This window comes from Oncorhynchus tshawytscha, linkage group LG22, assembly GCF_018296145.1.
Source record: "Oncorhynchus tshawytscha isolate Ot180627B linkage group LG22, Otsh_v2.0, whole genome shotgun sequence".
In the NCBI taxonomy this organism is placed as follows: Eukaryota; Metazoa; Chordata; class Actinopteri; order Salmoniformes; family Salmonidae; genus Oncorhynchus; species Oncorhynchus tshawytscha.
Window position 1 is genome coordinate 33,632,486 of NC_056450.1, and position 17,500 is coordinate 33,649,985.

Genomic DNA, 17,500 nt, shown 5'->3' on the forward strand with positions numbered 1-17,500 from the left:
TTAGTTGTTATCCAGAGTGACTTACAATTAGTGCATTAATTTTAGGATAGCTAGATGAGACAATCACATTTCACAGTCGTAGCCAGTGGTGTAAAGTACTTTAAAGTACTACTTAAGGAGTTTTTTGGGGTATCTATACTTTATTTTACTATTTATATTTTTGACAACTTTTATTTTACTTCACTACATTGCTAAAGGAAATAATGTACTTTTAACTACATACATTGTCCTTGACACTGGAAAGTACTCGTTACATTTTGAATGCTTAGAGGGACAGGAAAATAGTCAAATTCACACAGTTAACAGAACAACCCTGGTCATCCCTACTGCCTCTGATCTGGTGGACTCACTAAACACAAATTCGTTTGTAAATGATGTCTGACTGTTGGAATGTTCCCCTGGCTTTCCGTAAATTTAAAAACAAGAAAATTGTGCCGTCTGGTTTGCTTAATATAAGGAATTTGCAATGATTTATACTTTTACTTTTACTTTTGATACTTAAATATATTTTAAACCAAATACTTTTAGACTTTTACTCAAGAAAAATTTTACTGGGTGACTTTTACTTTTACTTGAGTCATTTTCTATTAAGGTATCTTTACTTTTACTCAAGTATGACAGTTGGGTACCTGTCCCACCACTGGTCGTAGCAAGTACATTTTCCCTCGATAAAGTGGTCACTGCTAATAGGGTTTACAGTATCACGCGGGTGGTACATGACCAAGAGTGGTATTTGATAGGGAAGTCATGGTATTCTTTATACTGCATGGTTAAGGGGTTAGAGCCATGAGAAAGGGCTACTTATTGCTTCTATGACACTTTTCTCCTCTGACTCCAACGCTGTGTGTTTGTGTGTGTTTGTGTGTGTCAGAAACACACCGTTCTGTGTGTTTGTGTGTGTCAGAAACACACCGTTCTGTGTGTTTGTGTGTGTCTGAAATACATTGTTCTGTGTGTTTGTGTGTGTCTGAAATACATTGTTCTGTGTGTTTGTGTGTGTCTGAAATACATTGTTCTGTGTGTTTGTGTGTGTCAGAAATACATCGTTCTGTGTGTTTGTGTGTGTCTGAAACTCACCGTTCTGTGTGTGAGTGTGTGTCAGAAATACATCGTTCTGTGTGTTTGTGTGTGTCTGAAACACACCGTTCTGTGTGTGAGTGTGTGTCAGAAGCACACCGTTCTGTGTGTGAGTGTGTGCAGAGGTGGGAAAAGTACTCAATTGTGGTACTTGAGTAAAACTTAATATAAAATGTCTCAAGTAAAAGTGAAAGTCACCCAGTAAAATACTACTTGTGTAAAAGTCTAAAACTCTCTGGTTTTAAATGTACTTAAGTACAGAGGTGGAAAAAGTACTCAGTAGTCATACTTGAGTAAAAGTACAAAGTAAAAGTAAATGCTATACATCAAATTCCTTTTTTTTAGCAAACCAGATGGCACAATTTCCTTTTTTATGACTGTTTTTGACAGCCAGGAGAACACTCCAACACTCAGACATCATTTACAGACAGCCAGGGTCACACTCCAACACTCAGACATCATTTACAGACAGCCAGGAGAACACTCCAACACTCAGACATCATTTACAGACAGCCAGGGTCACACTCCAACACTCAGACATCATTTACAGACAGCCAGGGTCACACTCCAACACTCAGACATCATTTACAGACAGCCAGGGGAACACTCCAACACTCAGACATCATTTACAGACAGCCAGGGTCACACTCCAACACTCAGACATCATTTACAGACAGCCAGGGGAACACTCCAACACTCAGACATCATTTACAGACAGCCAGGGGAACACTCCAACACTCAGACATCATTTACAGACAGCCAGGGGAACACTCCAACACTCAGACATCATTTACAGACAGCCAGGGTCACACTCCAACACTCAGACATCATTTACAGACAGCCAGGGAACACTCCAACACTCAGACATCATTTACAGACAGCCAGGGGAACACTCCAACACTCAGACATCATTTACAGACAGCCAGGGGAACACTCCAACACTCAGACATCATTTACAGACAGCCAGGGGAACACTCCAACACTCAGACATCATTTACAGACAGCCAGGGTCACACTCCAACACTCAGACATCATTTACAGACAGCCAGGGGAACACTCCAACACTCAGACATCATTTACAGACAGCCAGGGGAACACTCCAACACTCAGACATCATTTACAGACAGCCAGGGAACACTCCAACACTCAGACATCATTTACAGACAGCCAGGGGAACACTCCAACACTCAGACATCATTTACAGACAGCCAGGGGAACACTCCAACACTCAGACATCATTTACAGACAGCCAGGGGAACACTCCAACACTCAGACATCATTTACAGACAGCCAGGGGAACACTCCAACACTCAGACATCATTTACAGACAGCCAGGGGAACACTCCAACACTCAGACATCATTTACAGACAGCCAGGGGAACACTCCAACACTCAGACATCATTTACAGACAGCCAGGGGAACACTCCAACACTCAGACATCATTTACAGACAGCCAGGGGAACACTCCAACACTCAGACAAAGGAAGCATTTGTGTTTAGTGAATCCACCAGATCAGAAGCCGTAGGGATGACCAGGGATGTTCTCTTGATAAGAGTGTGAATTGAACGTTTTTCCTGTCCTGCTAAACATTCAAATTGTAACTAGAACTTTTGGGTGTCAGGGAAAACGTATGGAGTAAAAGGACACCATTTTCTTTAGGAATGTAGTGAAGTAAAAGTAGTCAAAAATATAAATAGTAAATTAAAGTACAGATACCCCAAAAAACTACTTAACTAATACTTTAAATTATTTTTACTTAAGTATTTTACACCACTGAGTGTGTGTACACACATACAGTGGGGTCTGAAATGATTGACACCCTTGAAAAAGATGAGCAAAATGACTGTATCAAATAAATAATTTAAATGCCTAGCTATATTGTATGCTCCAAAAAATGTGAGATTTTGTAACCTGTTAAACTCTGAGCGGTTGTTTTGGACCTGGTACCTGGTCTACGGAGCTTAAGTTGTACCCACTCAGTCAATTTCAGTCAGAAAATAGAAAGGGACATATCATTCCAAAGCTACAGCACTTGTCTTTTTACTGCTGGCGATGTCATTGTTACAGGATAACTTAAAAGCCCCGATCGCCACAGTCATTTTATGACATAAGGCTTGAAAATACTTTCAGCCATTTTCGCACAGATCAAACGCATCTGGTTTCAAGTGGCCAAGTCACGCCATGTGATCTTCTGCTGCGATCTAGTGGACGAACTGGAAACCATACATGAGATCAGATTACATCAGTGAAAGGTTATGACTTCAGCTACCTCCTCATATGTACATTCCTTTAAGAAAAAACGCGAAGACATGGCACTTTGCACAAGCCCTGCACTTTTAAAATGTCTGTGTTCCTATGGGAATTTATGCATGTTTTAGTGTGACTACAAATTTCAGTTAATTATTATAGCTCTCGTCTTTGGCCAATCAGTGTCATTTTGTAAATGCCAGATCTCTATGACAACACGCATCATTCCCCCATGTTTCGTCAAAATCGGCCTAGTGCTGTCTGAGATATTGCGTGAGACTAATGAACATACAAACATACATACGGAAGGAGACCGATCCACAGCCCCCTTCCCGATTTCATCGCGGGGGACAATAATGACATTAAAATTATTTTAGAGCTTTTTAATGGAAGTTAAAAAACATTCAGTTTTGCCAAAACACTGAAAATATTCCATTGTCTGTTTAAGGTCCACATTGGGTAGACATCAATAGAGAAATTGGAAATTACTATGAAATAATAAAATATTTCAGTTGTGTATATGACTTAGTATATTTTTGATGAATTATTATTTTCACTCCTTAAAGTCATCATCTTATCTCTGATCAGGCAGAAGCAGCAAGCCAGCCAGACAACGTTCTCTCTGTGCTCCAAATACTGTACTGTCTGTAGTCATCCTAGTTAACTAGGCAAGCCTGCCTAAGTATGCTGCAGAGCTGTCTGACAAAATAATGTACTAGTTCTTCAAAGTAGATAAGGCATACTTTCACAAACTGTCTCTATCCTTCTCTCTCCTTGTGTTTGTACATTCCTCTCTCATGCGGTCTGTGTGTATCTAACATAAAGTAGCAGGCGTAAAAGTTTATCCATCTCTGTCTGAGCCAGAAAGAATAGGCGCAATGGATTATTGTAGTCATTGTAGCTAAACTAGTTTGAATATTTACTGCAGCCCAGCGTCCCACATAGTTCTTGACTTGATTTCTGTCATTAATTATTTGATTTCTGTCTAGAGAAACAGAACGTTTGGCTCACAATAAATACATAACTAAATGGAATTCAAATGATTGAACCAACATTGGTCAACAACTAAAAAACAACATATTAGTTAATCACTCAGCGCCAGCATGTATAGAGCGCCACCATTAGGTAAAAGTCCTAACCTTTTTTTATTATTTGTATTTGTTTTAGGATCATTGGTGACATATTTTATTTCAAATCTAGACTATCAAATGTCTTTTTCCCAAACATGGAGACAATTTGGGAACCAACCCTCCCCGCAAAATAAAGAAAATATATATACAGCGCCTTCAGAAAGTATTCATACCCCTTGACTTATTCCACATTTTGTTGTGTTACAGCTTGAATTCAACATTTATTAAATATTATTTATTTTTTCTCATCCATCCACACACAAAACCCTATCATGACAAATTGAAAACATGGTTTAGAAATGTTTGTACATTTATTGAAAATTAAATATAGAAATATCTCATTTACATAATTATGAGCCAATACATGTTAGAATCATCTTAGGCTCACAGATGCAATCTCTGCCAATCTGGTTAAGTCTCTAAAAGCTTTGCACACTTGGATTGTACAATTTTACAATATTTGTATGTGTTTAATTCTTCAAGCTCTCTCAAGTTGGTGGTTGATCATTGCTAGACAGCCATTTTCAATCTTGCCATAGGTTTCCAAGCTGATTGAAGTCAAAACTCTAACTAGGCCACTTAGGAACATTCAATGGTAAACAACTTCAGTGTATAATTGGCCTTGTGTTTTAGGTTATTGTCCTGCTGAAAGGTGAATTTGTCTCCTAGTGTCTGTTGAGAAGCAGACTGAATGAACTGCTCCTCTATCCTCTGTCTTTCCAGCATTGCTCTATTCCATTTATTTTGATCCTGAAAAACTCCCTAGTTCTTGCGGATAACATGATGCAGCCACCATGCTTGAAAATATGAAGAGTGGTGCTCAGGGATGTGTTGTATTGGATTTGCCCCAATCATAACACTTTGTATTAATTTGTAGTTCATTTCTTTGCCACATGTTTTCCAGCATTACTTTAGTGCCTTATTGCAAACAGGATGCATGTTTTGGAATATTTTTTATTCTATACAGACTTCCTTCTTTTCACTCTGTAATTTAAGTTAGTATTGTGGAGTAACTACAATGTTGTTGATCCATCCTCTCCTATCACAGCCATTAAACTCTGTAACTGTTTTAAAGTCATCAATTGTCTCATGGTGAAATCCCTGAGTGGTTTCCTTCCTCTCCAGCAACTGAGTTACGAATGATACCTTTATCTTCGTAGTGACTGGGTGTATTGATACACCATCCAAAGTGTAATTATTAACTTCACCATTCTCAAAGGGATACTTACTGCCTGCTTTTTTTTATTTTTACCCATCTACCAATAGGTGTCCTTCTTTGCGGGGAAATTGGAAAACCTCCCTGGTCTTTGTTGTTGAATCTGTGTTTGAAATTCACTGCTCGACAGAGGGACCTTACAGATAATTGAATGTGTGGTGAGGCAGTCATTCAAAAAGAGATGAGGTAGTCATTCAAAAATCATGTTAAACACTATGCAAACAGAGTAAATCCATGCAACTTATTATGTGAGTTGTTAAGCAAATTTGAATACTTATTGTCTCAATACATTTCAGCTGTTCGTTATTATTTTTATTTTTTTCTAAAAACATAATTCCACTTGGACATTATGGGGTATTGTGTAGGACAGTGACACAACATCTACATTTAATCCATTTTGAATTCAGGCTGGAACACAACATCTACATTTAATCCATTTTGAATTCAGGCTAGAACACAACATCTACATTTAATCCATTTTAAATTCAGGCTGGAACACAACATCTACATTTAATCCATTTTGAATTCAGGCTGGAACACAACAAAATGTGTAAAAAGTCAAGGGGTGTGAATACTTTCTGAAGGCTCTGTACACAGTGCAGTGCATTCGGGAAGTATTTAGATGCCTTCACTGGGCACCATAAAGGCCTGATTGGTGGAGTGCTGCAGAGATGGTTATCCTTCTGGAAGGTTCGACCATCTGGAAAGAGGAACTCTAGACCTCTGCCAGAGTGACCATCGGGTTCTTGGGCACCTCCCTGACCAAGGCCCTTATCCCCCGATTGCTCAGTTTGGCCGGGCTGCCAGCTCTAGGAAGAGTTTTGGCGGTTCCAAACTTCTTCCATTTATTAATGATGGAGGCCACTGTGTTCTTGGGGACCTTCAATGCTGCATGTTTTGATGCCCTTCCCCAGATCTGTGCCTCGACACAATCCTGTCTCGGAGCTCTACGGACCATTCCTTCGACCTCATGGCTTGGTTTTTGCTCTAACATGCACTGTCAACTGTGGGACGTTATATAGGCAGATGTGTGCCTTTCCAAATCATGTCCAATCAATTCAATATACCACAGGTGGACTCCAATCAAGTTGTAGAAACATCTCAAGGATGATCAATGTAAACAGGATGCAGCTGAGATCAATTTCATAAATGCTTATGAAAATAAGGCATTCCTGTTTTAGTTTTCTACACATTTGCAAACATTTCACAAAACCTGTTTTCACTTTGTCATTATGGGGTATTGTGCGTAGAATGCTGAGGAAATGTTTTTATTTAATCCATTTTAGAATAAGGCTGTAACGTAACAAAATGTGGAAAAGGTCAAGGTGTCTGAATACTTTCGAAGGCACTGTGCATATACATATACATGTATTTTTGTGCTTTTCTTTGCATGCTGTTGCTCTGGCTCTGTAATTGAATCCCACACCTGTATTGGAATCCAAAGGGTCTTACCTTTCTAACGGTGGTAAGCATGTGTTTGTAGGACTTATAGTTTTGAAACAGTTTTGAAACAGAAATGTATCTAATGTTTCAGCCTCCTGTCCGAGGCAACAGGTTTTTTGTCAAAACGTCCTGCTACTGGGTAAAGTTCATGATGCCTTTGACCTTAACAAGGGTCCAAGGACCAGTGAAATAGCCCCTTAACATCGAAGATCCAACACCATATTTTACAGTTGTTATGGGATTATTTTCTGCTCATGCATTCCCATTTTGACGACCAAACCCACTACTTGTGCTTGGCCAAAGAGCTCTAGTTTCATGTAATCCAACAAATGTAAACGCATCGGCACTTGGATTGGAACCAGTGCTTTGGTCAGATTACATGAAAATAGAGCTCTTTGATACACTGGGCTGAGTTAGAATAGGTTAGGCTGGGCTGGGTTCGACTGGGCTGAGTTGGACTGGGCTTGGATAGACTGTGCTGAGTTAGGTTATGTTAAATTGGACAGGGCTTGAATAGACTGTGCTGAGTTAGGTTAGGATGGATTGGGCTTGAATAGACTGTGCTGAGTTAGGTTAGGATGGACTGGGCTTGAATAGACTATGCTGGACAGGGTCGCCTAGTCCAAACAGTGTAAACTGTTTTTTTTATAAATTCATTTTCGGGATGGAAAAACACTTTCAGTGTAAACTTAAAAGACTTAAAGAAGATGTCAAGTTTGTAGAAAATATAATGGAGCTACATAATATAATCTTTGAGAACTAACAATAACCAAAATAAAATCTAGACAATCAGTGAAAATTCCCCAAACAATGAATTTAGCAGTATAGAATTTGTTATTATGTTTGAGCAAAATGCATAGAGTTGCAGGGAGTTTGCTTTAAAACGGCTAAATTTTACATTTTCTCCATGACATAACGTGTAGAATCGTAAACAATTAGCTTTCAAACTACAAAAATGTCTCTCAGCTCCATGTAGAATTGCAGGAAATTGGCTTAAAAATTCAAACATTTCTCTGCACAGCTAAGATGGGGGCCTCTAAAACTAGACTGGGCTGAGTTAGGGTAAACTGGGTTGGACTGGGTTAGACTGTGCTGAGTTAGGGTAACTGGGTTGGACTGGGTTAGCCTGGGCTGAGTTAGGGTAACTGGATTGGACTGGGTTAGACTGTGCTGAGTTAGGGTAACTGGGTTGGACTGGGCTGAGTTAGGGTAAACTGAGTTGGACTGGGTTAGTCTGGGCTGAGTTAGTGTAAACTGGGTTGGACTGGGTTAGTCTGGGCTGAGTTAGAGTAACTGGGTTGGACTGGGTTAGTCTGGGCTGAGTTGGAGTAACTGGGTTGGACTGGGTTAGACTGGGCTGAGTTAGGGTAACTGGGTTGGACTGGGTTAGACTGGGCTGAGTTAGAGTAACTGGGTTGGACTGGGTTAGACTGGGCTGAGTTAGAGTAACTGGGTTGGACTGGGTTAGACTGGGCTGAGTTAGGGTAACTGCGTTGGACTGGGTTAGACTGGGCTGAGTTAGAGTAACTGGGTTGGACTGGGTTGGACTGGGTTAGACTGGGCTGAGTTAGAGTAACTGGGTTGGACTGGGTTAGACTGGGCTGAGTTAGAGTAACTGGGTTGGACTGGGTTAGACTGGGGTATGTTAAGCTGGAGAGGCTGTATACTTAGTCAGGCTACTTTCCTCTGAAGGTTCTTTTGCGGAGATCCTGTATTCGTGCATGCGTGTGTGCAGGCGAGCGTGCGTGCGTGTCTCCTCTCCTTTGAGGAGATGCACTAGTGATAAATGCATTACAGTGAGAGACATAAATCACAGTCGGTGGAAAAGAGAGGGGGTCAGAGAGAAAGACAAAGAGAGAGTGAGAGAGAAAGAAGAGATCATCTTTACGGCCTCTCCTGTTCATAAACCCTATGCTGAGACATAAATCACTAACCAGGAGGCCAGATCAGACAGTGTCTCCTCGGCCAGTTAAACCCAGCCATGGGAAGATCTGGAACTCGAGGAACTGGAGTCTGCTTCCCATTTTTCTCCTTTGGAGTGTTTTATATTCTGCAACACTTCATCGGTGAGGGCCTTGGATGGGCCGTGTGTGTGGGGGGTTAGAATATGTATATGTGCCTGTGTGTGTGTGTGTGTGTGTGTGTGTGTGTGTGTGTGTGTGTGTGTGTGTGTGTGTGTGTGTGTGTGTGTGTGTGTGTGTGCGTGTGTGCGTGTGTGCGCGTGTGTGCGTGTGTGCGTGTGTGTGTGCAACACACCGAGACAAGGCATATTTTTTGACACATGCCCATTAGAATCTTTTCAAAGTGTCCCCCTATTACACTGGTACTGTAATACATATTCATGGTCAATCTGAAGTGTACATCTCGCTCTCTCTCCCCTCCATCTCTCTCTCTTTCTCCTCCATCTCTCTCTCTTTCTCCTTCATCTCTCTTTCTCCTTCATCTCTCTCTCTTTCTCTTTAATCTCTCTCTCTTTCTCCTCCATCTCTCTCTCTTTCCCCTCCATCTCTCTATTTCTCCTCCATCTCTCTCTCTTTCCCCTCCATCTCTCTATTTCTCCTCCATCTCTCTCTCTTTCCCCTCCTTCTCTCTATTTCTCCTCCATCTCTCTCTCTTTCCCCTCCTTCTCTCTATTTCTCCTCCATCTCTCTCTCTTTCCCCTCCATCTCTCTATTTCTCCTCCTTCTCTCTATTTCTCCTCCTTCTCTCTATTTCTCCTCCATCTCTCTCTATTTCTCCTCCATCTCTCTATTTCTCCTCCATCTCTCTATTTCTCCTCCATCTCTCTCTCTTTTTCGCCCTTTCCCTTCCTCTGTGTTTTCCTATTGGCAGATCATTTGTGATCCAGCAGATTCCCAGCAGTAATCTCTTCATGGTGGTGGTGGACAACAAGTGTGACTGTTCTGATGCTGCTCCAATCACCATGGACCCCATCGAGATCATGTATATCCTTATCACAGAGACCGGGTGGAAGGGGTGGACTGGTGGAGTAAAGGGTGAAATAGGGGACAGTGGGGTGTGGATATGTGTAGGGGTGTGGACAGGGGAACAGGGGGAGAGGATGTGGTGTAAGGCATGAGTGGCACAGTACAGAGGTACGGGTAGAATTGATTTCACATCTCTCGAACTCAGGGAGTGAATGTGTTTTTGAGTGTGTGTGTGAGCCAACCGCAAAATGTAGCAAAACCTCCAGGGTTTTCATTAAAGCTTGTCTGACTTCAATATGATCAGTGATCACCTCCCACGGCCCCTTCGGTTGGCTCCACAGCTGCTTATTCAGGGGCTGTCACACAGTAAAAAGAAAAACAACGTTATTCCCTTCTCATGTATTTTGATACACACAACTTATTTCTCCTTTTTCACCCCATGAATTCCAGTGTCAGCATCATTATGGTCAGTGAGTTATTGTTTTGTATCCTCTGAGAGGAACGATGGGAAAAACAGAGATCGCTTTAATTTGCGGGCGGGTTTGGTGAGAGTTTGTTTGCCCTTTGCTCCGTTAGTTGGATGAAAGAGCTGTGTGTGTGTGTGTGTGTGTGTGTGTGTGTGTGTGTGTGTGTGTGTGTGTGTGTGTGTGTGTGTGTGTGTGTGTGTGTGTGTGTGTGTGTGTGTGTGTGTGTGTGCATATGTGTGTGTGTGTGCATATGTGTGTGCATGTGCGCGTGTGTGTGCGTGTGTGCCTGTGCGCGTGCATGTTTGGGTATGAGATCTGAGGCTGGAGGGCTGAGGGTTTCAAACAATGCATGGCGCTCTAACAGATGGACTGTTTCACAACGGAGTGTGTGTGTGTGTGTGTGTGTGTGTGTGTGTGTGTGTGTGTGTGTGTGTGTGTGTGTGTGTGTGTGTGTGTGTGTGTGTGTGACAGAGTGCGTTCGTGTGTGATGTTTCATAAGGGCCTGTGCTAGTGATGGGGGCCTGATCAATAGCAGACGCTGAGCTACAGTATAGAGAGGCCAGGCTGCAAGCCTGCTGGAAGAACACAGCTCCTAGTTACAACCATGGAATTGCAATGAAAAGAAGGGAAATTCCTATCCAAAGCAATATTCACTTTAGCGTTGATCTATTGTCATATGTTGTCTGGGATACATTGTTGTAGCAAGTAGGGTGCTTGTGTGAGGTGCTCCTTATATTGTGGCACGCTGCTTTGAATGTGGACCAGTAGTGTGCTCTACTGTGAAGTCTCCCATGCGTTCCTTGACTGCGGCTGCACATAACGAGTCTCTGAAGTGTGAACGACTGAAGTTCCAGAAGGACCGGAGACGACCTGACTCCTGCCACCCCTTCCACCCAGAGGTAACCAAACCCAACCACATCACAACCATATCACAACCTAACCTTCTGCCACCCCTTCCACCCAGAGGTAACCAAACCCAACCACATCACAACCATATCACAACCTAACCTTCTGCCACCCCTTCCACCCAGAGGTAACCAAACCCAACCATATCACAACCACATCACAACCACATCACAACCTAACCTTCTGCCACCCCTTCCACCCAGTGGTAACCAAACCCAAACATATCACAACCACATCACAACCACATCACAACCTAACCTTCTGCCACCCCTTCCACCCAGAGGTAACCAAACCCAACCATATCACAACCACATCACAACCACATCACAACCACATCACAACCTAACCTTCTGCCACTCCTTCCACCCAGAGGTAACCAAACCCAACCATATCACAACCACATCACAACCTAACCTTCTGCCACCCCTTCCACCCAGAGGTAACCAAACCCAACCATATCACAACCACATCACAACCTAACCTTCTGCCACCCCTTCCACCCAGTGGTAACCAAACCCAAACATATCACAACCACATCACAACCTAACCTTCTGCCACCCCTTCCACCCAGAGGTAACCAAACCCAACCATATCACAACCACATCACAACCACATCACAACCTAACCTTCTGCCACACCTTCCACCCAGAGGTAACCAAACCCAACCATATCACAACCACATCACAACCTAACCTTCTGCCACCCCTTCCACCCAGAGGTAACCAAACCTAACCATATCACAACATTATCACAACCACATCACAACCTAACCTTCTGCCACCCCTTCCAACCAGAGGTAACCAAACCCAACCATATCACAACCACATCACAACCTAACCTTCTGCCACCCCTTCCACCCAGAGGTAACCAAACCTAACCATATCACAACCACATCACAACCACATCACAACCTAACCTTCTGCCACCCCTTCCACCCAGAGGTAACCAAACCCAACCATATCACAACCACATCACAACCTAACCTTCTGCCACCCCTTCCACCCAGAGGTAACCAAACCTAACCATATCACAACCACATCACAACCACATCACAACCTAACCTTCTGCCACCCCTTCCACCCAGAGCTAACCAAACCCAACCATATCACAACCACATCACAACCTAACCTTCTGCCACCCCTTCCACCCAGAGGTAACCAAACCTAACCATATCACAACCACATCACAACCACATCACAACCTAACCTTCTGCCACCCCTTCCACCCAGAGGTAACCAAACCTAACCATATCACAACCACATCACAACCACATCACAACCTAACCTTCTGCCACCCCTTCCACCCAGAGGTAACCAAACCCAACCATATCACAACCACATCACAACCTAACCTTCTGCCACCCCTTCCACCCAGAGGTAAGCAAACCCAACCATATCACAACCACATCACAACCTAACCTTGTGCCACCCCTTCCACCCAGAGGTAACCAAACCCAACCATATCACAACCACATCACAACCTAACCTTCTGCCACCCCTTCCACCCAGAGGTAACCAAACCCAACCATATCACAACCACATCACAACCTAACCTTCTGCCACCCCTTCCACCCAGTGGTAACCAAACCCAACCATATCACAACCACATCACAACCTAACCTTCTGCCACCCCTTCCACCCAGAGGTAACCAAACCCAACCATATCACAACCACATCACAACCACATCACAACCACATCACAACCTAACCTTCTGCCACCCCTTCCACCCAGAGGTAACCAAACCCAACCATATCACAACCACATCACAACCTAACCTTCTGCCACCCCTTCCACCCAGAGGTAAGCAAACCCAACCATATCACAACCACATCACAACCTAACCTTCTGCCACCCCTTCCACCCAGAGGTAACCAAACCTAACCACATCACAACCACATCACAACCACATCACAACCTAACCTTCTGCCACCCCTTCCTCCCAGAGGTAACCAAACCCAACCATATCACAACCACATCACAACCTAACCTTCTGCCACCCCTTCCACCCAGAGGTAACCAAACCCAACCACATCACAACCACATCACAACCACATCACAACCTAACCTTCTGCCACCCCTTCCTCCCAGAGGTAACCAAACCCAACCATATCACAACCACATCACAACCTAACCTTCTGCCACCCCTTCCACCCAGAGGTAACCAAACCCAACCATATCACAACCACATCACAACCTAACCTTCTGCCACCCCTTCCACCCAGTGGTAACCAAACCCAACCATATCCCAACCACATCACAACCACATCACAACCTAACCTTCTGCCACCCCTTCCACCCAGAGGTAACCAAACCCAACCATATCACAACCACATCACAACCTAACCTTCTGCCACCCCTTCCACCCAGAGGTAAGCAAACCCAACCATATCACAACCACATCACAACCTAACCTTCTGCCACCCCTTCCACCCTGTGGTAACCAAACCCAACCATATCACAACCACATCACAACCTAACCTTCTGCCACCCCTTCCACCCAGAGGTAACCAAACCCAACCATATCACAACCACATCACAACCACATCACAACCACATCACAACCTAACCTTCTGCCACCCCTTCCACCCAGTGGTAACCAAACCCAACCATATCCCAACCACATCACAACCACATCACAACCTAACCTTCTGCCACCCCTTCCACCCAGAGGTAACCAAACCCAACCATATCACAACCACATCACAACCTAACCTTCTGCCACCCCTTCCACCCAGAGGTAACCAAACCCAACCATATCACAACCACATCACAACCTAACCTTCTGCCACCCCTTCCACCCAGAGGTAACCAAACCCAACCACATCACAACCACATCACAACCTAACCTTCTGCCACCCCTTCCACCCAGAGGTAACCAAACCCAACCATATCACAACCACATCACAACCTAACCTTCTGCCACCCCTTCCACCCAGTGGTAACCAAACCCAACCATATCACAACCACATCACAACCACATCACAACCTAACCTTCTGCCACCCCTTCCACCCAGAGGTAACCAAACCCAACCATATCACAACCACATCACAACCACATCACAACCACATCACAACCTAACCTTCTGCCACCCCTTCCACCCAGAGGTAAGCAAACCCAACCATATCACAACCACATCACAACCTAACCTTCTGCCACCCCTTCCACCCTGTGGTAACCAAACCCAACCATATCACAACCACATCACAACCTAACCTTCTGCCACCCCTTCCACCCAGAGGTAACCAAACCCAACCATATCACAACCACATCACAACCACATCACAACCACATCACAACCTAACCTTCTGCCACCCCTTCCACCCAGTGGTAACCAAACCCAACCATATCCCAACCACATCACAACCACATCACAACCTAACCTTCTGCCACCCCTTCCACCCAGAGGTAACCAAACCCAACCATATCACAACCACATCACAACCACATCACAACCTAACCTTCTGCCACCCCTTCCACCCAGAGGTAACCAAACCCAACCATATCACAACCACATCACAACCACATCACAACCTAACCTTCTGCCACCCCTTCCACCCAGAGGTAACCTAACCCAACCATATCACAACCACATCACAACCTAACCTTCTGCCACCCCTTCCACCCAGAGGTAACCAAACTCAACCATATCACAACCACATCACAACCTAACCTTCTGCCACCCCTTCCACCCAGAGGTAACCAAACCCAACCATATCACAACCACATCACAACCACATCACAACCACATCACAACCACATCAAACCTAACCTTCTGCCACCCCTTCCACCCAGAGGTAACCAAACCCAACCATATCACAACCACATCACAACCTAACCTTCTGCCACCCCTTCCACCCAGAGGTAACCAAACCCAACCATATCACAACCACATCACAACTAACCTTCTGCCACCCCTTCCTCCCAGAGGTAACCAAACCCAACCATATCACAACCACATCACAACCTAACCTTCTGCCACCCCTTCCACCCAGAGGTAACCAAACCCAACCACATCACAACCACATCACAACCACATCACAACCTAACCTTCTGCCACCCCTTCCTCCCAGAGGTAACCAAACCCAACCATATCACAACCACATCACAACCTAACCTTCTGCCACCCCTTACACCCAGAGGTAACCAAACCCAACCATATCACAACCACATCACAACCTAACCTTCTGCCACCCCTTCCACCCAGTGGTAACCAAACCCAACCATATCCCAACCACATCACAACCACATCACAACCTAACCTTCTGCCACCCCTTCCACCCAGAGGTAACCAAACCCAACCATATCACAACCACATCACAACCTAACCTTCTGCCACCCCTTCCACCCAGAGGTAAGCAAACCCAACCATATCACAACCACATCACAACCTAACCTTCTGCCACCCCTTCCACCCAGTGGTAACCAAACCCAACCATATCACAACCACATCACAACCTAACCTTCTGCCACCCCTTCCACCCAGAGGTAACCAAACCCAACCATATCACAACCACATCACAACCACATCACAACCACATCACAACCTAACCTTCTGCCACCCCTTCCACCCAGAGGTAACCAAACCCAACCATATCACAACCACATCACAACCACATCACAACCACATCACAACCTAACCTTCTGCCACCCCTTCCACCCAGAGGTAACCAAACCCAACCATATCACAACCACATCACAACCTAACCTTCTGCCACCCCTTCCACCCAGAGGTAACCAAACCCAACCACATCACAACCACATCACAACCACATCACAACCTAACCTTCTGCCACCCCTTCCACCCAGAGGTAACCAAACCCAACCATATCACAACCACATCACAACCTAACCTTCTGCCACCCCTTCCACCCAGAGGTAACCAAACCCAACCATATCACAACCACATCACAACCTAACCTTCTGCCACCCCTTCCACCCAGAGGTAACCAAACCCAACCATATCACAACCACATCACAACCACATCACAACCTAACCTTCTGCCACCCCTTCCACCCAGAGGTAACCAAACCCAACCATATCACAACCACATCACAACCACATCACAACCTAACCTTCTGCCACCCCTTCCACCCAGCGGTAACCTAACCCAACCATATCACAACCACATCACAACCTAACCTTCTGCCACCCCTTCCACCCAGAGGTAACCAAACCCAACCATATCACAACCACATCACAACCACATCACAACCACATCAAACCTAACCTTCTGCCACCCCTTCCACCCAGAGGTAACCAAACCAACCATATCACAACCACATCACAACCTAACCTTCTGCCACCCCTTCCACCCAGAGGTAACCAAACTCAACCATATCACAACCACATCACAACCTAACCTTCTGCCACCCCGTCCACCCAGAGGTAACCAAACCCAACCATATCACAACCACATCACAACCACATCACAACCTAACCTCCTGCCACCCCTTCCACCCAGAGGTAACCAAACCCAACCACATCACAACCATAGCCCAACCTAACCTCCTGCCACCCCTTCCACCCAGAGGTAACCAAACCCAACCACATCACAACCATAGCCCAACCTAACCTCCTGCCACCCCTTCCACCCAGAGGTAACCAAACCATAACCATTCCCCAACCACACCACAACTACTTCTTTCTCTCTCTCTCTATCTCTCTCTGTCTCTCTCTCTCTCTGTTTCTCTCTCTCTTTATCTTTCTCTCTCTCTCCATCTCACTTTCTCTTTCTCTTGCTGCAGGAGAACTCTATGGAGTGTGGAGGAGCTCTCAACCTCTCCCCATCACTAATGGCAACACTGCTCTGCCTGCTGCTGGTGCTGTTTCCTAGGTGACCAGGGCTGGCCACGCCCCCCAATCCCAGGCTTGGCTGGGATTGGCTCGGCTCGGCATGCAAATGAATCCCTGACTACGCCACAGATCATTTAAAAAAATCACAAACCAACCCCTAGCCCTCCCCTAGCCCTCCCCCTAGCCCTAGCCTTTCCCCTAGCCTTTCCCCTAGCCCTCCCCTAGCCCTCCCCTAGCCCTAGCCTTTCCTCTAGCCTTTCCCCTAGCCCTCCCCCTAGCTCTCCCACTAG

At 44.9% G+C, this 17,500-nt stretch overlaps 1 protein-coding gene across 1 annotated transcript in view; it reads left to right on the plus strand.

Annotated features, from left to right (window-relative positions):
* Positions 1 to 17,404, plus strand: part of cacna2d3a (calcium channel, voltage-dependent, alpha 2/delta subunit 3a) — a 333,265-nt gene extending 315,861 nt beyond the window's left edge. Inside the window, exons 36-38 of the mRNA XM_042304106.1 lie at positions 9,948 to 10,060; positions 11,326 to 11,408; positions 17,162 to 17,404. Of these exons, the coding sequence (XP_042160040.1) occupies positions 9,948 to 10,060; positions 11,326 to 11,408; positions 17,162 to 17,254 (289 nt within the window). The 3' untranslated portion in view covers positions 17,255 to 17,404. The remainder of the gene's footprint in view (positions 1 to 9,947; positions 10,061 to 11,325; positions 11,409 to 17,161) is intronic.
* Positions 17,405 to 17,500: the final 96 nt, after the last annotated feature.